Here is a 23479-nt window from a genome sequence, read left to right as displayed (position 1 = left end):
TATTCATAAAAGATGAATGTAATAGGTGCGTGCATCAGAGTAACCTAGAAAACATAAACAGACTATGACAGATTAGTGTCTGCCCCAGAGTCTGCTCAAAGCCTGTCCGACCTCCGGCTCACCCTCTTCATCTCTGCTAAAAGTGTCAGCGAACTTTCTGGTTTCCTTCCCCTCTTTTTTTGTAAAAATTAGGCTTATTTATTTATTTTGGGAGGAGGTATGGGGATTGAACCCAGGACCTTGGGCATGCTAAGCACATGCTCTACCACGTGAGCTACACCCTCCCCCTCTTCCCCTCTTTCTTAGAGTTCCTTCAATGGAAACATTAGAAAAACAAACCCCTACTGAGCGCACACACTGCTCTGTAATGCCCCTTTCCTCCGGCCCTACAGCTATGGCAAGTTCCCTAAGCACCTAGTAGCCTCTGCTAGGAAACACTGCAATCGGTCTTCCAAGCTTCACTTTTCTCTAGCTCACTCCTCCCATCCACCGTACTGGGTAATCTTACTAGATTTCTCAAGTCAGGTCACTCCATGGCTCAATTTTGTCACAATATTTCTACGGCCCACAAACCAATGGCCAAGCACCTTAGCCAAGAACTTCTTCTGGCTGGAAGTTCTTCTGAGCCTTCGCAGAGGAGCAATGTTTGAGCCAAGGAGGTCGGATTCGGACAATTAGACATATGAACGGAGGCTGTAAAAGCGATGTGCAGAGAGGGAATGGGAAATACAGCTGACAAGTGTTGGACCAGGAAGAAGGCTAGTTGGCTTGAAAGAGGCGGGGCTTATGGAGACAGACAGAAGACAGGATGGTCGGTTGACGCATTCAGCAACTGTATTCTGAGACTCCATTATGTAAGTGGCAGGATGCCAGGCGCTGCAGTACACATAAGCACGCAAGACTCCCGAAGCTGCAGTGGAAGAGACATCGTGCACATGCATAATCGCCACATGAGGCAAAGTGTAATGCGCTCCGTAAAAGTGATACAACGTATTATAGGAATTCAGAGAAGGGAGAGAAGATTGTCCTCTAGAAACCCTTTCATTGAAATACAGTGGTTTTAAATGATACATGATAAGTACTTTAAAACAGTCCAGAATGTTTTGCAAATTCAGAGAAAGGCAAGATCTTTTCTCGCCAGGGTGATAAAACCAGGTGTCTTCGTGGGAAAGACAGTTTTGGAGTGGGGCTTATAAAAGAGTATAATTCCTACAAATATAGAAGAAGACATTTTTAGGTGAAGGGAAGGATACCGTGGAGCTCACAGAGGAGGAAAACGCAAGGCACATTTGAGAAAGAGCAAATCATTTGGCTGCAACACACGGCCCATGAAGAGCAGTAAGGACGCAAGACGACAAACCTATAAAAATCAAACCCAGCCACTTACCTAATGTTTGAGTCTCACCCCTTTTATAATCTACCCCATTTCTGAACATCTGTGAATATTAGAAATAGGACGGTGTTTACAGTCTACTGGGGAAAACAGGCAATTTAACAGGCGATGACAACAAATTGTGGCAAGTGCTATGGTAACGGAAACGCAAGGCGATTTGCAGCCCAGAGCAGGGCTAGGAAAAGCTCCCTGGCTGGGATTCTGAGCTAGACAGCCAGGCAGAGGAGACTGGGGCTGCTCGGCCCAGGAGACCAGCATATTCCAGGTCCGGAAGCCAGAGGGCAAGTTGTGTCCCAGGGGCTGGAGGAAGTGGCCTGAGCTGGAACTTAGAGAGAAAGGAGACTATCAAGAAAATGAAATGAAGAGGTTGGGAGCGAGCCTTGAAATGCTTCATAAGCCACGTTAAAGACTTTATATTTTTAAGGAATAAAGTTCCAGGCATCACTAGGTAGAGTTTAGAGTGGAGTAGTGGCCCGATCATATTCTTATTTTAAAGAATCAGTCTAGCTGCCCCAGGAGAAGGTTTTGGAGTAGAGTGAGATCTGAGGACGGCAGACCAGTTTGGAACGTCACGTGGCGATCAAGGTGGAGCCCTAGTGTCTGGTCGTGGCAGCTGGGAAAGGAAAGCGGTGAGAAGAGTGTAGAGGGAGTTGTGCCAGGAACGGGTCTGGGTCTGGGCTTGAGGTATTTTTTGAAGTATTTAGTGTAAGTGAAATCAGGAGACATAACAAAATCATCCAAATAATAAGTGGGTTTATTTTGCAGAAAATAAGATCTGGACACAAAACCCAGAGGAAGATCAACCTTTAATCAAAAGTCAAAAGAGTATATGGTTAAACAAATATGGACAGAAACTATAGATGCGAGTCTCGGAAGTCAAGGGAGGAGAGTATTTCGGTGGACAGTGGCCGACATTGTCAAGAGCTCCTCCCCCCCCCCCCCCCCGTTAGAATTAGCCACGTGAGGTCCTCCCGATCTTGGCAAGAACAGTGCTGGGGAGAATGGGGAGGCTGAATCCAGACTGCATTTGGTGGAAGAATAAGAGGAAGGCGTAAACACTGCTCTTCCAAGGAATATGGTGAGGAAGGAGAGAAGGGAAAAGGAGCAGTGCCCAGAGGAGAGCGTAGGGCCCAAGAAGAGTGTTTGTTTCCATGACAGGAGAGACTTGAGCGCATTGAGATGCAGGAGGAAGGAACCAGGATAAGGTCAATGTCGAGAGTCCGGTAGCAGGTTGGGTGTTCAAAAGGCAAAAGGGAAGGGGCCCAGGGCACAGTTCATTTTCACTAGGAGAAAGGACACGTATTTTACTGAAAGTGTGTGACAGGGCAAAAAAGGCTGAGAGTGAATACAAGTCAATGTCTATGTTCCACAGCAGGCTGTTTAGTGAGAGCTTTGTTGGACTCTAGTTTCTATAAGATAGAGAAAGCAAATCACTGGTGAGGGTCAAGTGTCAGAGATTTTAGAGGAATAACGAATGGAGAGCTTGCCAGAGCCACGCGGTCAGACTACTGTGCGGCTTTGGGGGCTCAGCTGAGGTTGGAGGCCATGGCCTTGTTGTGGCCTGGTCTGTGCGGTTGTAATTTTTTTCAATCATTCTCAGCAGCTTCTGTTCAGCCACAGGAAGACAGAGAGTTAGATTTAACCACAGCTGTAGATTTTACATAATTATGAATAAATAACTGTGACCATTCAATGTAGTACTAAAAAAAGTTCATCTTAATGAGGTGTCCCTGGGGTACATGAAGCAGAGGCGGCCATATGAAGCAGGGTAAATGATGCTCCTCGCTAGAAAAGAGCCCCCCCCCCCAGTCTGAGTGGCATAATATAACAGAGTATTTTTCACTCACACGAAGTTCAAAGACAAGCGGATGGCTGTCTTTCACGCGGCGACTTTGGACGGGGCCCCTTCTATCCAGCGGCTCTCTTGCCGCAGGCCAGTGCAGCCCTCCTACAGCTCTTCTGCATCTGCAGGCAGACCACGTAGGGAGGGAGCACAGAGGACCATGGGCGTTTCAGTGCCCAGGTCTGGAAGGCGTGCTCTTCACTCAGAGTCCATTGGCTTCCATGGGGCCACGTGGTAGCAGATGCGGTGAGCATCTGACCTCACTGCCGCAGAGGCACAGTCAAGTTAGAAGGCTTCGTAGTAAGCTAAACATAAAGAAATAACAGGCCAAACGAGACAAAAAGTGGCCCAGATAAAAATGAAAGCAGATTGATTTTTTTGAGAAAATCAATAGCATTTGGTGATTGCTGAGATCAAAGATAATAAACAAAGGTTTCTCTAAAGCACATTAAAAAGAATTAACAGGTCAAGATCCAGGACCAGTGAGGCCTAACCAAACCATCCTGATTAAAGTTATGACCCATTCCCCCAACATTCTCCATCTCCCCTTCCATGGCCCAGCTCTTCGTCAGAGAGCGTGTGATTTACCGTGTGCTTCAACCTAACATACTAGGTGATTTACTGACTTGGCATTGTCTTTCTCCTTCCACCCTCATGTAAACAAACTGAGGGCAGAATTTTCACTATGATATTCATTACTCTCTCCTCAGTGCCTATGATAGGGTCTGGCAGATGGAGGGTCACTGATGAATGACTGAATATCACAAGATTAACAAGGCCCATCAGGGTAAGGTCAAGTTGAAGTGGGAACCACCATATTTACCTAGGCTGGCTCAGCGGCAGGAAGGGGACGAAGACTCCAACATCATGACAGAGGTTCAGGGCTGGTTATCTGGAGGAACAGTAGCCTCAGGGAGGAGGTTTTGTATGTGGAGTGAAAATGAGATTTGGTTTTATAAATATATTTGAAAAGAAGGTAAAATATCCAGGTGGATGTATTCAGCAAGGCATTGGAAATGTAGACCCTGGGTTTAGCCAAAACTTTCAGAATTAAAGTCTCAGGATAAAAAGATAAAGTTATTCAATGGGCAATGAAGTGTTTGAAAATTATGTGATCTAAGGAACATTGGGGGATAGTTAATCTAGTGGCTTCCTATGGGACAGAATAAAAATATCACAATAAATTCTGTCTAAAAGATATTCTCATAGGGAAAATATTGTATTATTTAAATCAATATCAGTGTACTTACATGAGATGTACCGTGTACACGAAAAGAAATCCGAAACTCTCACGGCTCTCCAGCCGAAAGACCGTCAGCATCTCCGCCCCCTTGTGGTGGTTCTGGAGAGAAGCAGGCTGACCCCTGGCGGAGTCCAGACTAACTGTCCTTGACCAAAACGCAAAAGAAACCATCTTCTCATTATTCTGTAGCTGAGTCCCTGGGAAATAGAGAAATAAACGTTTTTTCTCCTCACAGGCTTTCTCTCCTTCACCAACCTCCCAAGTAATAGCTAGAACATGTGAATAATAATAATAATAATAATAATGGGCAAAAATCTGAGTCAACAAATGCAAATACTGGATAACAACATGTCTGTCATTCGGATTTTCAGTAAATAGCCACTAAATAGGTTTTAATTGCTATTCTAAATGTTTGTTTTTGAACTTCATCTAAATTAGTTATTATGAAATTTAATAGGGCATTACTAAAAATACTAATTTCATATCTACGTGTAAAAATTCTTAGAAATATTGACGATAATGTCCCAGCTCCACACCAGTTAACAATTAGGGGTTTTCTAGTGAAGAAATAGCTAGTGTTCCAGTAATGACTTCACTTCATAGAGCAGTTAGGCTGATACCGAGCTAATGCATCCTCCTATGTAGTGTGCCAAGGGGTAACTTACCCAGTGACCCCAACATGATCATGACAAAAATCAATTTTCTAATCCAGCACACAGCACAAAAAAAGGACATTCTCATGACATTTTTGAGATCACATTTTTACAATTTTTTCTTCATAAAACATTGGCTGAAATTACAATGAAATATCCCACATGGCTTCATATTTTTCTATTCTCATTAGAATAATATGGGTCATACTGAACTATATTTTTTAAAAAATTCAAATAAGATCAGTTTGAGAGCAATTTTGGAGGCAAATTGTTATATAAAACTTAAGTATCTATAGACTTTCTAAAACTGATAGAGAATCTGAACCTCTAGAGAATTTTTAAAAATTCCAACCATTTTAAAGAATATTTAAAAAACTGAAGTTTCCCTGTAGATAGCAAACTATAAACAACAATTTCCCTTGATTACTTTTTAGAATACACTACAATAAAATGAGCATGGATAAGTCAATATAATTATCTAAAGTGATTATTTAGAATCTAAGATAGAAAATAAGATAAAATAAAAAGAGTCTTCAGTTTACAAAACGTTCATTTTCAGAAGTTCATTTACAAGTCACTGACTTTGAACACATAGTATATGATTCCCATGGAGGGGAAAAGATACATATAATAGTTGCTTTTAAGGTTAGTCTTCAAGAATGTTATTTAACCATTAACATTGTTAAAATATTTTTAATAAAATGTTTTAAAGGTATTTTTACGTTAAATAGGTCCGTGTACTAAGAGAAAATATAATAGTATGAAAGAGTATAACATTTAAAATATTTTTAGAATACTGGTATCCTGAGAAAATAGATTAATGTCATCATCAAGGACATGGAGTCTAAAGGCTAGGGTTTAAATCCATCATTTGTCAGCTGTGTTACCCAAGGCAAGTTACTCAGTGTCTCTGTGTTTCATTTTTTTAACCTACAAAATGAAAATAATAATAGGATATCCTACATACTATCCTGAAAGAATTTGATTTCTTAACATTAAATGGAAAGCACTGTGAACTGTTTCCTTGTTCACAGTAGGCTCAAAATAGTGTTATAATGTTATTATGTTGCACACATTTCTGCCTAATATAATGCACCAATAATTTAAAAAATAGACATGAGAGTAAAAAATATGATGAAAGCTAGCTTATATCTTTCAAGCCAATTCTATGGAAGCCAAGAGATGTCCAAATGAAAATATATGCCCCACTCTACTACTTAGCAATTTTGTACAATCTTGTGAAACTTTGCAATTAAAAGTAAAATATGTATTTTTTTAAAAAAATTCAAATTTTAGAAGTATAAATTTTATTCTAAAGAAAGTAGCCTTTTAAAACTATGCAATAAAATTATTTCACTATGCCTTCAGGGTCAAATTGTTTTTCTGATTATGTACTAGAATATGTTTTCTCTTAACTATCTTTGAGCTTTAAGAACTCAAGGAAGTTTCAGCGATAATATACAAAGATCATATCTAAAGACAAGTTGAAACTTGGTGAAGTAAGCCTATTTAAAGATGCTCAACCAAACTCATACTAAAGTTACAGGCTTTTAATGCTTAAAAGAATACTTTCTATTTTCTGTCAAAAAGAAGGAAAAGAAAAGAAAGACTGCTAACATTAGGGAGATACTCAGTTTTTAGGCTTTTATCCATTAAAACTAAGCTCATCTACAAATTGAAACAGAAACAGACAAAGAGATCGAGGCAATTTCTGGCACCACAAACATCTGACGTTAGCCGAAGCAATGACATGTGTACACCGAGCTCCCTTCTTTTCCTCTCTCCAGTTGCTCCTTAGGGAAGAAGTAACACTAACTTGCGCTCCTCTATACTGTGACTCCCTGCTGTCTTCTACAAGGCCAGATGGTGGCGCTGTGGCACCATTTGTCGAGATTTACTCTTGCCTCAGTTTTCTATAAGCAACAGCGTTTTGTGAAAAGATTCAAGCCCTCTTTTGAAAAAGAAATTATTTTAAAAGTACTTTATTCTTCTCTTTAGTGGTAGGTAAGCTCAACATTTAAGTCCTTTGATTATTTTATTTTTTACTCTCTTTACAGGTTTACAAACCTATAAATAAAGATGTACTTTCTAAAAGATTGAGACTAGGTGGCGATATTGTGAGTTATTGTTTTTCTCTTAGTTCATGAGAATAAAAAACGAAAAGAAATGAGTATTTTTTTACATAGTATTTTTAGGTATCCATAATTTATATTTAAAATCTTACAACTCCTCACCCCAACCTACTGCCCAAATCTTCAGAAAAAGACTTTTCTCGACAAAAGTAAACTCAGTTTTAATCCCAGTCCTCTCTCTAGCCCTCTCAAAGCTTGGTGAGGATACTTTTTCGTCTGGAAAGTGATGTTATGTGGTCAGCTGGGTGATGCACACGTCCCTGCCTCTGATTATCCTGAACAGCTGACCCTGCTGATCTCATTAAACCACCTAATTTTTTGCAAGTCTGAGTTTTATCAGACTTACACCTCGGAGATGAAAAGTGAAAACTGAATTGGCTGAAGCAAAGTTGTGAATTGGGCTATTTTCTTCCCCATTTACACTACTGTCAAGCTACTTCTCCTTTTACTTTTGGTCCACTGGGGACAAAAATCACGCAGGGCAACCCCACCCTTCCCCCTCCGCCCAACCTGTGGTGCTGAACAAAGCGAACGTCGGAACAACAGAAATCAGCGCGACTATTGGTACCAGGGCCAAGTAGACCTACTGCAGGTGAAAACTGAAGCCCGAGAAGGAGGACATCACACAAAGGCAACATGCGCTTTTAGTGTATACAGTGGGGGCACCTGTGACCCATGTGATCCTGGTGAATGAACGAGGGGGGAGGTTCCAGCGGGAGGTGCCGCCTCCCCAGCCAAGGGCCACACCTACTGCACTGACTTAGGGTTTCACAGGGTTCCTCACCTCTTCTAGGTAAATTGAGAAGCAGGGTGTATGTAATTTAACTGCAGTTCCCTATAACTACTGTTTTAACCTACTTTTTTTCCTGTCGAAATTATGTTCTTTTTCAAACAAAACGTTATGCTGATTCCCAATATGCCAAACAAATCAAAGCAGTATTTTTAAACGTAATTCATAACTTAAAATGTATGAAATTTACTTATTAAAAGGCAGTAAGTGAGGGAAATGGGTGACTGTACTAGACCAAAGTCTAAGCATTCGGCTTATTTTGGTGTGTTGATGGACCCACAAAAGAAAGCAGTTTAAGAGCTTGCATGCTCCGCAGCACTTGGGGGAGCCGTTCCTCTCCTGTTTTGATGGTGCCCTTTCCTTCCGAGACAAAAAAAAAAAAAAAAAAAAAAAAAAAAAATTACAGTTGGCGTAGTTGAGTTCAATAATGAAGATACAGACACTTATCTGTAACACACTTTAAAAGGCATTGTTCTAGAACAGTGCCCTGACTTTTCCCCCCCAATTCCATTTTATTAGGCAAGTTCTAACATCTCCGTGTGGAGTTGGTCGTAAATGAGAATCTTTTCCAACCTGGTTCTATGGGAATTTCAACCATTCTTGAAGGTAGTCCATAATTTAACATGCCTTTTCTATTTCTATTATCCTAGTTCTAATTATCTTCTAAAACTCTAATATTGAGTGGCACTTTAAAACCAATTATTTGAAGGAACATCTTTCCAAATTCCACAGTGCTCCTTAGTCCTTTGGGAACAAGGACACACAATTCAAGAAGGCTTTTCTGATGAACAGTGAGGTGAGGCTGCGCCTGGAAGCTTCAGAAGCCCCAAGGACGCAGGGAAAAGGAAAGCAAGCGCGATGAAGAGCCTCTCTCCTTCGTGGGCTTTCCTCATCCAGTTTTCTCAGCTTGGCGCTCTCCAGAGCCTTTAAAATCAAAGGGGGAACATGAGATGAGAAGAGGGGAAATGCCAAGAACCCTGCCTTTTGTCAGGGACCAGTTCTGGGTTCTCATCCTAAACTAATGTGGAATTCTCTTTAAAAAATGAAAAGGCTTTCTTCTTTTCCCCATCTGCCAAAACATAATTAATAACATGATTTACCTGATTGCAGATTTTCTTTAAGGAAGCTGGGACTAAGATGATAGAGTATAATTTGTTTCCATCATAAATGCTTCTCCAAACTATAAGATCAAATTCCTAACAGAAATTCTATCAGGGTGTCCCTAATCCAGAGCGTAAATGAGAGGTTCCTTTTGAGATGGCAGTGATATGTCTGTGGAGTTTTATTTCCAGGGAGACAGGGCAGGATTTGCTGCTATGCAGACTGAATAATGTTGGAAGCCAACATCATGTCACATTTTGTGTGCACTTTCCAAAGATTAATCCAAGCGTTACAAATGGGACACAGACTGCCATTGTCCCAGGGACACTTTAATAACCCACACCTACAATATTCAACCTGTTGTTTGCATAGGGACAACTTTGGGACACAAAAACCCACCAGAACGACTTGGGGAAAGGAGCCATGGAGAGGCAGAGACCCAGGCGCCATGGCCCCTCCACATTTCATCCTTCATGGCAAATGAGTCTGTTTGGAGTTTATTTATGCTTGAGGATGGGGGTCGGGCAGCTCGCTCTCTCCAAAGCACCTCAGCAAGCATGTCTTCAATCTGCTGTGGCTAACTCAGTTTCTTCCTCACACTATCCTTTTAACAGGCTTTGCCAGCTTGCAGATAATTTTGGTTTTGTTTTGCATCATGCAGCTCAAATTAAGTAAAACGGCACATGCCCTCCGGATTTCAATTGTGCCTGGCCAGTTTCTTCCTTTATTTCTCTCCCCACCCCCCTCTTTTCTTACGATTCCTGGCATCTGTTGTTCTACTGGGATACCCTTTGTGGACGGATGACTGGGGGAAAGTGTCAGTAGGAAAAGCTTGCAAGAGGAATCTGAGAAGAGCTAGTAATGTCCACATTCTCCAGTTCATCATCCCTAAGTACTCCTGTAAAATGCTTCACTATTATTACAATTTCATTTACTTAAGAAAACAAACTCTAATGGCCTAGGAGATCAGAATTGATGACTAAGTTCCAGACTGAGTTTAAAATATCAGTAACATATTTTTCATACAAGGTGGCTTTATGTAGAGACAAATATTTAAGATTATAATGAGACGAATCAGAAGTAGTGATATACTTAATCCTCAGCCTTTTGAACAGGATCATGAAAATGATTTTTTTCCTTTTCATAATACATTACCATCTTAGCACACAGTAGCACATCTGTAACAGATGAAAAAACTCAAAGCCAAGAGAGATTTTTCAAGAAAAACACTTTGGGGAGATCATAATGTGGATAAAAGATTTACAGAAGCATCATGAAGGAAAAGATTATGCACTTATACAATACATATAATAATATCAAAAGGAAACCATACACAGTTCACTTAATTTCCACCTTAATAACAGGTTTCCGTTATGTGAAAAATGACAAGAGACAGAGGAAAACTAACAGCACACATTTTGCTAAAGGACACGCTCCTATAATTTAAACTCAAACTTGGCACCTATTTAAATAAGTATCAATAAATCTGTAACAATATAACTTTTCAAATTTGCTTTCAGCAGTTGATATAATTTTTTAAAAATTAAAATTATTGCATTTCTTTACTATAAATTTTTATTATCTTTCTCGTAACCAGGAGAGTAAGTATAGGCTTTGTGACCTCTGTAAATGTTATTAACCTTGAGATATGAAAATAATATGATTGACATAGGAATATGTATGTGATGCTGTCAGTCGTGAGTCTTAAAAGCAAGTACATGAAGAACACAGTAAGGATCGTGTGAAAATCGAGTGTAGACTGGTCTTTATCAGCTTAGCTTGAGGCGATTGTGAGGGAGCTGGTGGGGGAAGGCCTGCAGGAGTGTGTGCCAGTTTGTCCTCTGCTCAGGGTCTCCCAAGGCTGAATTAAAGCTGTTGGGAGCCAGGGGTTCTTTTCCAAGTTCACTCGCTGGAAGGACTCAGTTCCTTGCGGTTGTGGGACTGAGGCTCCGATGTTCTTGCTGCTGCAGTTCCTTCCCACCTGGCCGTTCCCATAGGCACCCCTCCCCGGACTTCAAATCCCTCTGACTTCTGGCAGGCCCCACCCTTTCGAAGGCCTAACCAGGTCATCTGACTTTTGGTTAACTCTAAGTTAACTGACTAGTAACCATAGGAGCAATACCTCATCACACTCACAGGTCCAGCCTACCCTCAAAGTGAGAGGATTACCTGGAACTCACACAGTGGCATGTGGGAATTTGGAGGGCCATCTTGGAATTCCGGCTACCACATGAGCTAATTATGGATGGAGAAAGGGTTGTGAAGGAACTAAAGTAAAAGATTGGGGAGGAAGGAATTTATTTAGAGAGAGTGGTCAGAAAAGGCCTCCCTGGGGCAGTAATCTTTGATCTGAGATTTGAAGGGCTGCACATGAGCCTTCATGGGAATGCACTTCAAAAGGGTATTGGGGTGGGGAGGGTACAGCACAGTGGTAGAGTGAGTGCTCAGCATGCACGAAGTCCTGGGTTCAATCCCCAGTACCTCCATTTAAAAAATAAATAAATAAACCTAATTACCCGCCCCACACCAAAAAACAAACAAAAGTAAAAAATAAAATTTAAAAGAGTATTGTGTTGCTATTCAAATTCAATGTATTATGATTATACTGTTATAATTCCACTTAGGTATCAAGTACATACTAATTTTTTGAAGTTTTTATAACAAAGAAATTCCTACTTCTAAGGCAGAGTTTTAAATAAAACTTCTTTTCTAGAAGCTCTAATGCAGTTCCTCCAAGACAGAGCACCTGTGATGTATCTGAGCTGCGGGCTGACTTTCGTCGCGACCCCTAGAGAGATGTCTCAGTAGCTATATGTCGGGAGATGCTGGGGCCATTTGCCCACGGAAGGACGCAAAGACACTCCCCTGCCACCTAACAATGATAATTTCACCCTGGTGGGGATGTGTCAGCACTTCGGCATTATTTTGAAAAGTATTGCTGCAGGATATTTTTGAAATACGAATCCATATCCTACTTTCCACACTTTTCCCACCTTCTTTACTCCAAGCACAGAGCCAGACCCTTTGTGTTTCTTTGCAAAGTGTGAAGCAGGTGCTTTTTCTGCCTTTGGTACAGACTTAAGGTTTTCAGAGAGATAGCATTGGGAGATCTGGAGAGACAGAGATGCCAGGGAGTTACTTTGAGAGCATTAGGAAGGGAAGGGGACAAGAGTTTCCCAAAAATACAAAAATGGGGAGAGGGGGGATGTTGAGGAGAGGGAGCCCTCAGTGACAGGGGCTCGGAGGAGGCTCTCTGGTGCAGGACCCCAATCTCTCCAAATATTCCTGCTTCCAAGAGCAGAAACGGCAAAGCCTTTGGACTTGGCGGGGCCCCTGCCCTCAGGGCCCCTGCCCTCAGGGCCCCTGCCTGGGACATGAGCATCTCCTTAGAAAACCAGTCTGGATCCATGAGTAGAGGAACCTCCTAGACTCCGTGACTGTTATTCTGGACCCAGGACCCCAGGACCATGGTGCAAACTCAGTTGGAGGGCACGTGTCGGGAGGTGCAGGAGAGCCCCAGTATTGACTGGTTGAACTCCCTGGGTCAAGTTTAACTCACATGTGAGTGTGTAGACCATATGCTGTGCACATGGTGTTGTGTACTCAGGCATCGGGTGCATCAAGAAACCTGCAGCAAATACTGTCCTCCTTAAACCACATTCAAGAAGCAGAACAGCCCTTACATAAGTTACCAACAACATAGAGTAAGTTTTGCTAGTTTAAATGGTTTGAAGCATTTCTATACCTTAGAGAATTCAGGCTTCCTCTACCTTCTCCAGTGCCACCTCCTGCCGGCTGAATGGATGGCGGTGTAGATGAAGGAAGCTGGACCCTGGGTTTCCTCCTGCGGCAATCATTCATCAAGTGCTCTTTACTACCCAAGAATTGTGAGCTTACAAAGATGAATAACACCAGTTCCTGCATTTTATCCAAGAGTAGAGAAAAGGGAGAGAGACAGAGAGAAGCAGAAGTAGGAATTCACATCTCAGCTCTTCCATTGATTATCTGTCAGATGTTGGGCAAACTGTCTGATGATCCTCAAACTCAGTTATCTCACCTGTTAAATAGTTTCTACAGTCAATGGAATCTATTCAGAGTTCTGACTCATGGTGGTGTCGTGCCTATGAGACAGCATTTGTGGGAGTATATTGTTCTAAATAAGTCATTGCAATTCAGTGTCTTAAGTGCTTCGGTATTGTATATAAGTGACTCTATATCGATTCCTTCAGTCAATACGTGTTCACTGAGCACTTACTATGGTACTAGATCTGACTGATAAAAGTCATGTAAATTCTCCAAGACTGCTTCCTTTGTAAAATGAGGGGTTTGGAACAGTTGAGCCCTGAAGTCCCTAAAAAACTGATCATGAGCTCAAGGGGAAACTGCACAGAATGTCAACCCATTGTTCTTTCAGAAAAATATTTACATGACATTCGCAGAGACGTACTGGGGGGAGGGAGGGGGACAGAAACCAAAGAACAGAAAATATTCAATTGAGTCAAGTTACTATTTTCTTTTAAAATAAATAAAATTGTTGGAAGCTAGCTAATAACTAATTTTTTAATGGAATCATTTCACAATTCTAGTAGTAAAATACAGACTATAAGGTTATCTGGTAAACTTAATCAATAAAATAACCACTCATTATGACCTGGGTAGAGATGGTGTCTCAAGCATACTTTTACTCTGTATGTAATTAAAAATTTATTTTAAAATTGGACCAAATTCAGTCAACTAATTTCTAATCAGTTACTATGTTTTGATTTTGTTTAAGAAGAAAATATTTGACAAATTTCATAGGTATCTGTTGTCCCAAGTGGTTTCTGTAAACATGACTGTAATAATTTTCAGAGAGACACTAAGGAAATTTTATTTTAGTCAACAAATAAATGGAAACATTGCTAAGTCTAGAACTTGTCAGTCTGAAAAGGCTAAATTTCTCTTAGATTTTGCATATTTTTAAAAATAAAAGCGCTTGCATTTTCTGGTTTGGGGTTCATGCAAAGAGTACAGGTTAGTCAGACAACCTGGTATGCCAGACTTCAAGGTCATTGTACAGGTCAAAGAAAGCATCTCTGTAGAAAAGAAGGAAGAAGCAGAGAACAACTGTAACTATGGAAAAATAAGATTTCTAGCACCACTAAAATATATGCTCTGACAGTCGGTGTGACGTGGTGTCACAGCAGCGAGCCTGGGTACACAGGGAGGCCCTGTGTGTTGCTCCTTCAAACCCTATGGTTTCCCTGACCTTTATAAACAGGATGAGAACACTGTCTGACACTCTGCGTGCAGCCACTGCCGGGAAGCTGAAAAGTGTTACAACGTCTGAGATGCATCTGTGAATCTTACCGAATTTAGGATCCAGGGGGAGGTGGGTGGGAAGGGATAAACTGGGAGTTCGAGCTTTGCAGATACTGACTGGTATATATAAAACAGATAAACAGGTTTATACTGTATAGCACAGGGGAAAATATTCAATATCTTATAGTAGCTTACAGTGAAAAAGAATATGGAAATGAATATATGTATATCCATTTATGACCGAAGCATTGTGCTGTACACCAGAAATTGACACAACACTGTAAACTGACTATACCTCAATTAAAAAAAAAAATTAGGATCCAATAATTTGGAAGCATCCAGTTTCTAGAAATATTATCTAACACTGAGGAAAGAAATAGGATTAGTGTATGTTGATCAGAAAGATAAAACTACTTTGTTACTCTCCTCTGTGTATTTGTGTTATATTAAGGATTTGGTTTTTGTTTAAATAAAATGGCCGCATTAAACTTTCCTGGTAGCATTTAAGCAAGTATCGTGACTCCCCAGTCTTTCCTATTATCAAAGATATTTTTATGTTATTTATAGATTTTTGCATAAATATTCATAAATAGTAACCCAGATACATGGGGGAAAACTCAAGAGACAAGGTAGTTATAAAAGTTATCTTATTGTTATTCTCACTTTGTTAAAATTATCCTCTTATATTACTGTTAAAATTTTGCCTTTTATTAATATTTGAATAATTGAGTCATTTCAGAAATCATTTTTTCTCTTTCTTTTAAGCTGTGAGCATAGAGACCAAAGTTAAAAGCAATTGTGGCAATGAGCTGGTTGATTTTGTTATCTAACCATGAAATATGTTGGAAAATGCTGAATGAATTCAGTGATATCACAAATTATTTTCCTAGGAGTTAATAGGTAACGTCATTAGCACAAACACATAAATAGTACTTAATACGTTTACTTAAATGAATCTAATTTAGTTGAAAATATCAGCTGTTTGCTGGTCAAGTTGTTCCTACATCTATTATTCATTTAGAAACATTTTTAATTTATTATTCAGTTAGGAACTATTTTTCAATAGGTCTAGCAATATACACACATGAGAATGAACTCATTTATACAGAAGTAAACAATATATCTAACTAACAGAGATTGGTTTTCTAAATCAAGAAAGCAAACCCAGTAATTACCAAATTTATAGTTAAGTTTGCTTTTCTAACTGTTTTGGTTTTATAAGTAAAAGGCTTCTTTTAGAGATTTGGGTAAAAATTGAGTTTAACTATTATTTGAACATCTCAAGGTGATAAGTTTGTGTATATGTAAACATAAACTAAACTGTTTTTCCTTATTTTCTGTTTTTTTTTTATTTTCAGTTCCAAGTTCTAATTCAGTGACATAGTCCTCAAAGATTTGCCACTTAAAGTATAATATGTGAGTAAACAGAGATATTTTAAATAAAACGTAACACTTTTATTAAGTTTTTTTAATTTGTGAAAATAGAAATACTGATATGGGATGTAAAATAATTAACTCCTTCTCTCTAAACTTCCTCTGACTAATAGAGATAGTGCCTTCTAACAGCAGTTTTTACAACACTCAGCGATTTCTTCCAACCTCATAAACAAGTAAACAGAGTTACAGCATTGCGCTGGATCACGTCATTTTGTATCAGGACCACGCGCCACCGAAGATCTCAGATACGCTGATGCCATAAGGGCCGTGCAACAGAAACTAATTTAGAACTGCAGGGGGATTTAGTTAAACTAGCAAATATGCAAATGTTGGTAGACATAGCTCAGGTTAAATTACTCTTGTGGGCTCCATCCAGGATAAAAATCTCACCAAATGCCTACGTCGCAATTAAATTTCATTGTATGGATCCCTTTAAAATTATATACATGGCTTATATTGCGTGTTTGCCCTTCTCTTGTGTATTTTGATGCTTTTTTGGAAAAAGAAAACTGAGCTCCTGGCCTGAATCTTTCTGGCTGTCGTACAGGGGCTGTTTCAGATCCGTGTGCTGATGTTTCCGATTCCTGGGAAGTTTTCTTTGCCACAGGGCGTGCCCTGAAACACACATCAAAAGAACCAAGTTCTACAAAAGAAAAAAGAAACTCAAGTAGGCTTGAACATACAAAGAGAGGGAGAAAGAGATGAGAAAGGGGCCAGGCAGAGTGTTGAATACAAAATGAGTTCAACCAACCCCAGGAGCTCCTCATCACTTACATTTATCTTATCCTGGGAGAGCGGCGTCAAAACCAGCCCTGACATAAACCACCCACTGCCATTGACTTTGACTCTGTGTGTGTGTGTGTGTGTGTGCACGCGCGCGTGTGTGTGATGTGTATTGTACATAAAAAGGAACAGATTTCATGAGGTATCACTGTTACCTTACAAGAATTAAAAAGAAAACACGTTCAAACACAAATTACCAAAGTCCCAAGGAAAATACCTTTAGCACGGTTTTCACTTAACTAATCTAAAATGTTTATATCGATATCTTCTAAATGTGTGTTGCTTTAACATCTTTGCCGCAGTATTTATATCCTACCTTCTGTCCTTGTTGTCATAAAGCATGTGAGATTTTCTGTTTCTACTCAGAATATTTTGTACATGTTTAATATTTCAGGGGCAAAACACTTGTTTAAATCTCTGCAACAAGATAGATTCTGTAGGGTAAATTTTTTTTAAAAAAGCAATTAAAATGTAAATGCCCAAAAAACCGAAGGAATAAGGGAAATAGTTCCTGAGTCTATGCTAATTCCATCTTTGAAACTAATGCCCCCTAATTCTAATTCTCAGTGTTCTTTAGAAGTATTTCCAATTGATAAATTCTTCTGACAAATTTTACTGTCCCACTGGAATTATGATCTTGAATGCACAAATTTTCTATAGATAGAAAGTGTAATGTCAGATCTAACTTAACTTAGTCCTGGGATGAAATGATCTTTAAATTTTGGTATTTCAATGGTAAGTAAATTAACAGCAAATGGGAAGAGATTACCTTGCACACAAAAAAAAGAGGTGGGGGGAGAGGGAGAGAGAGAGAGACTGTGCTATCAAAAAGTCTTCTTACCAGCAAGATTTAGAAACATTCTATATGGGGCACATTTAGATATTCAGTACAAGTTTTGGTCATCAAGAATGACTATTAGAAAGAGTAGGTTCCAGACTGTTCCCTATGCATAAGAAGCTGTAACCTAATGTGCTGATACTGGTTTTCTAACACAGACCAGTTGAATAGTTGTGTGTGTCTACCAACATGATGTGATTTATTTTATTTTGTGTTCACTTGAGCCTTTTCTAATTTCTGCTTTACTGTGTCTGTGTGACTTTAGTGTCTCTAAATTGCTTGTACACTGTCTTTCTAATATAATAATTATCATGTGTTGCTTTTGTTTGTTGATATTCAACATAAAAACTAAACTTAAAAAAAAGATATTTGCAAAAGGTCATAAGCACATGTAGGTGGGTGTGTCAGGTTTTCTTAGTGGACTATGCCAAGCACGGCTCCAACAGCCTCGCTTGAACAAAGCATCTCAGTAACCGGCAGTCTGAGACGAAAAGGTAGAATTCCTGTGCCCTGTTTACATGTGGCGGAATATGCAGCCATGATTACAGTGATCATTTAAATTCATTCATTGATCTCTCCTCTGTTTCAGTTTTCTTCATTTTCTTAAGCAAATAAAACCATTTGAAATTTCAAACAGTTTAGAGTTTGAGGCAATCGTGGGCTACTCAGACACACCAGTAATATTAAAATAAGAGCATATGATTCCCCTTTTGTTTCTGCAATGAATTGTCCAGACAGACGGACCTGAGAGAGAGCTCAAGCAAGAGAGAGAAAAACAGAAGTGACAAAGAAAAATCAAACATGTGTTACAATTCTGAATTATGATCATCCTGATCCAAGTTTTTTCTCTTTAAAATCAGCCCTTTCTCAAATATATCAGTCAAAGTTACTATTTGATTTTTCTGTGGTTGATTTTTTTCCTTTTTGCATAACTTGTATGTGATTAGCATTTAAACCACCACAGAGTGTAAACACAACAATGGAAAAAGCAGACAGAAGACTTTCCTAAAGATTAAAAATGAAGGCAACATAAAACACTAACCTACCACGTTGCATCCAGTCCCCAGGTGTTGGGTGTGATGTTCCCGGGCAAACAGTCCCTAAAGCCTCACTGAGGTGGTCTATGTGAACAGGAAGAAAAGCACATCACAGCCTCGGTATGGCCCTCAGAATACTGCAGGTCAAATAACTCACTCTGACTGCAGCCTTTATAAGCCTGAAGGGCAAGCTTGTGCACCACGATGCCCCTGGGCATGAAGGCATCCTTAGCAGCAGCGACTCGCCTTCAGGTCACATTTCAGGTGTGTCCCCACTAGGCATTTCCTGGCAAGGTGTCCTGTCCTCACAGAGGGAAGTCCTCTTCACATGACTGATGGGGCCATGTTTCAAACAATACACTAATAGACCATTTGGAAAACTGCCCATTTATTAAATCAAGATCCAAGCTGTTGGAAACATGTAGCTCTTTTCCAATGATATATTTCACCATCATCTTAAAATTCAGATATCCCAGTCCCATCTCTTTTCTTCTAATGTTTCTATCTGTCAAAAGAACAAACATCCATCTCTTCTCCAGAGGTGACTGGGGCTGAGAACATAATCTCTGCGGCAGGACGGACCTCGTTCTGCTCCTGACTCTGCTCCTTACTAACAGTGTGACTTTGAACAAATGCCTAAACCTGTCTGATCTATTTCCTTCTTGGTAGAACGGAGATGGTAATAGTTTCCATCTCATAGAATTGCTGTAGGTGATAAATGAGATTGAAGTAGAGACTAAACTAACGTGCCTGGTAGAACCTATAATAATCATCCAATAAATGTTGCTATTGTGAGACTTAAAAAATAACCTTTCACTTATACTTCTTGCTCCTTCTGGTCAGCCAGCTTCAGAGACCTACCCTCTTGGCATTTGTGCCTTTTCCCCTTACATTTTTAGAGCTTTTGTTCTAGACCCTTACCTCCTTGTAACTAGACTGCTTTAACAATCATTTCAATGGATCCCCTGGTCCAGTTTTACTTCAATCCAACCTGTATATTGCTGACAACTTGATTTATCATAAATAATGTTTTCTGCCCACTTCTGTTAAAAATCTTTGTTGATTTCCTCTTTCCTAATCCTCTGCCTGGTTTTCAAGAGCCCACTACACATTCCAATTCTGCTCATTATTCCCTGATGCAACATTTAGTTCTGTGTAGACAATTTTCTGCCATCTAATGTTTTCATTGATTCCCTCACATATTCAAAAAAGATTTTATGGGGAGCCTACCATGGATCCAATGCTAAGGATAAAAAGATATTAGTTTCCAAGGACAGGAATATAAATAAAATATTCTCCCTGCCATCAATTAGATTATCAAAGACAACAAACAATTAAGCAACTCATTATAATATACCAGGTAAGAACTCTAAAGTATAGAAGAATTAGGAAAAAAAACACCTTAACTGCTATATAGCATTCCGTCCTTGGGTGGGAAAGCCTCAAGATATATTAGAATTAAATGATTACAGTGTAACAAAGTATCATTTGCCGCACTACTTCATGCTTCTAGGAGCCATAGGGCCCTGCAAGTTTATGTATTCTTGCCTTCAAGTAAAATTGCCCTCAACCTGTCAAAATGCTAACTATCCCCCAAAACCGGTCTCACCTCCTCCACGATTTCTTCCTCCACGATTTCTTCCTCCATTATTGCGATACTTGAGCTTCCTCCCTGGAAGTGTTCTATCTACTAGCCTGCATCATTCAACTTAGCACTTGGTTGTATGGCATCTCCAAGTGTTTGATACTGTTTTGTGTGTCACAGACTCATCTCCCTAACCAAATTCTGAGCCTATTAAGGGCAGAATTCGTGTTTGATGCACGTACATTTCCTGTTTTCCAAAGAACCCAACTTCATTCTAAGACAACTGTAGTAACAAATAATTAGTAAGTGACTAATTAATTTCCTTTTGATGGGGAAAATGTGTCTTTTAAAAATGAGTATTCTGTTTTACATTTTCACTAAAATGTGTTCTGTGCAGCACCAGTTCTACAAAATGCTGATAAAAATTCTCAAATACTTAGCTCCATGTAGCAATGTTGGGGACATACTGAGTTAAACATCATTGAATAAGATTATTTACTACAAGACTTTCTACAGACTGTAAAATTTGTATAATTTAAGTCTTCAAAAGAGGTAGATATTATGCAGTGTTCCCAAATCTGCTTAATGACAAAACCCATTTCATGGAATTAGTGTTCACAGAGTTCACTTTGGGAAATGTCTTCTAAAGTGTTTGGAGCTGATTTCCATTTGCCCATTTGCATTGCTGAAATAACTGGTCATTTAATTCAATTAACTGGTAAGTGTTATCAATCCACTAACAGCTTTTAGAAACACTTGGGCTTCTCTAAATTCTATAACATTAGCAAAGATTTTGATAAACCAAAAAGTCGGGACATAGAGTGAAGGATCACACTGATCCTTAATGCTGGCCAAAGTTAAGCTTCACAATCTGTGCCTAGGTCTCCTGCTGTTGATCTAGATTTTTAAGATTATGTTATTTAATGGCTAAATTGTGACATCTACCCCTTGGGTTTTGAGAGAGAAGGAAGTTCCTTATTTACGAGCACATACTTACAAGGGTAGGTTAAAATGCATTTAACAATACCAATTTAATTAAAGGTTACAACTTTAATAGGATTTCTCTATTTGTCATTAATTATTAGTGTTTTAAAGCTTATGCATGTTGTGAAACTAACAATTAGAAGTCAAGGTCAGAGACTCAATACCTGAGCAGACAGGCTCCAGGGTATTGCATGTGACAGTGTAGCAAGACCAGTCTGACTCTGCTGACTCTCCACTTGAGGGTGACAGTGAGTTTATTTTCTGGTGAAGATACCCAAGGCCTTATCTAGTGTAACTACTGGTGTGCCCTCATCCAGATCTGGCTGGACTCCCAGGCCCTTCCTAAAACAGATTCTACTGAACCAGCAGGCAATATACTCTGCTTTCTTATGGCTGCCTGAGGTCCAGAAAAGCTATGATGCCCTACATGGGAGGTTTGCAATGGCTGTCATCATGCTCCATTTTGTTACCAATGGACCTTTAAAATGGAGTCAATGTCTTACAAGTAGTGGCAGGACAGTAGAAAGTCAAACTTTATCTGAAATCCACCTTGATGAGACCTTATGCTTTATTTTCCCACAGGCTTCATCCCTGCAGAATGAAACTATGACATCTGAAAGAAGGAACACTTGGCCATTAAGGCCATGTTTGAAATTTGGCCCCAGTACCTGGAGAAGCCAGGCATCCAGTCATGGCCTGCACCAGTCATCACAACTGGGAGGACCTCTGGATGACCCATAGCCTCCAGCAACACCAGAGCCACTGATCTCTTTCCCACCTATTGGTTTCAGGAGCCACTCGATCCTGAGTGCCCAAAACTGGTGAGCTGATGTATCATATCCTAAGTTAAGAATTCTTAGTCAGTTCAAGACAGTTGAACTCACCAGGCTGTGACACCCAAAAATCTTTGCTGTAGTCCACTCGTAGAAGGCAGCAATGGGACTGCTGCTTTCAGCCACAGGTCGTGGATCCTCCCGGGGTCTTGGAGGGATGCTTCCATGCAGTGGACTTCCTCCCTGTGTGTCCTTGTCAGGAGCACTCACGCTGAGGTCCAAGCCTGATCCGCGGCAGCTTGGTCCTCCAGCTTCCACCTGTTCAAGGTTCAACACAGTCTCAACTGTGGGTCAGAAGACGTGGAGGACCAAGGAGAGTGTGCCTTGGCAGAATTGAACCAGAAAAAGACAGAGGCCTCTCCCCACCTTTATTGGGCCACTGGTGATTGTGATTAACCATCTTTGGAGAATTTGATCACAGAGCTCCCTCCATATTACTAAAACAATGTTATCTGCATATTTACCAAAATGATCCACCATGACAAGAGACTTGCCTTTATCCCAAGTGGCCATCAAAACCCTACATTCTGCATGGATTCCTGACCAACGTAGCGCTACCAGTTTGAATCCACATCTAGTAAATTTGTCATCATAGACAAAGATCACTTGGATCACGAGATTACACCCTGGAACAGCAGTGCCTGTGTACACTACCCACCCTCAAAATAACTGAGCTTTCCCTATATCCAGTTCCACATTCATCTGTAATACCTCTTCCATGCCAATCCATCTCTTACAAGTACAATATGGAAGCATCCCATGAAACACCCTAGTCCCCCATGAATTCAACCCATTTTTATCAAGGACCTGTTATGTGCCCGGAACTGGAATAAGTTCCAAGAATACAATGATGAATATGTCACAGTGCTTGCTCCTAAGATGTTTACGTTCCAGTGGGGAAGTCAGACAATTAAACAGTATGACGATGCTACAGCAGTGTCATGGTGGCCACGAGAATTCCCTCATCTCTGTTCTTTGACCACCCAGGAAGCTCCTAGTTGCCCAGGCTGACTCAGATGATCTAATATGCCAAAGCAACCCACAAGATTCAAGCCAACAAGCAGCAGCCCCTAGGGGAGCCCCTGGAAGTGGTGATCCTATGGATGCTGGTTTCTAATGTATTCTTTCTAAACCACCTGACTTTTCAACAAGTTAGGTGCTCACTTACTAAGCGCCTTCCCCATTGTGTCATCAGACTGGTAGCCCTCAGGTTGTAGCTGCTCATAGGTGGAATCAAGCTGCGAAGTTGGAAGACGTGGCTTCGAGTTTGGGTCCTGGCACTTACCATGACTGTGGGCAAATTACTTAAGCTCTCTAGTCTCTGGTGTCTTTCTTTGCAAAATGAAATTGAAAACATTATATACTATGCCTACCTCACAGGGTTGTTGTGAGACTCAAGTGAAAATGTATGTGAAAGCACTTTGTAACTTTGTTATTTTTAATCACCCCATTGTCCATGGGTTCTTCCTGCTCCCTACCAGATATAATATAATTTATTTAATGTACTCTTACCCGCCTCACACAAG

General features: G+C 40.1%; 1 protein-coding gene across 2 annotated transcripts in view; it reads left to right on the top strand.

Moving 5' to 3' along the window:
• GRID2 (glutamate ionotropic receptor delta type subunit 2) overlaps positions 1-22205 on the top strand; it is a 1297966-nt gene extending 1275761 nt beyond the window's left edge. Inside the window, exons 16-17 of one of the 2 annotated variants that reach the window (XM_074343790.1) lie at positions 15815-15872; positions 21703-21795. In XM_074343790.1, the coding sequence (XP_074199891.1) occupies positions 15815-15835 (21 nt within the window). In that variant the 3' untranslated portion in view covers positions 15836-15872; positions 21703-21795. Of the gene's footprint in view, positions 1-15814; positions 15873-21702 lie in introns of both variants that reach the window. The other variant, XM_074343780.1, reaches the window with a different exon arrangement.
• The last annotated feature ends 1274 nt before the right edge of the window (positions 22206-23479 follow it).

This window comes from Camelus bactrianus, chromosome 2 (genome assembly GCF_048773025.1).
Source record: "Camelus bactrianus isolate YW-2024 breed Bactrian camel chromosome 2, ASM4877302v1, whole genome shotgun sequence".
Classification (NCBI taxonomy): Eukaryota; Metazoa; Chordata; class Mammalia; order Artiodactyla; family Camelidae; genus Camelus; species Camelus bactrianus.
This window is presented reverse-complemented; position numbering and strand designations above follow the sequence as displayed.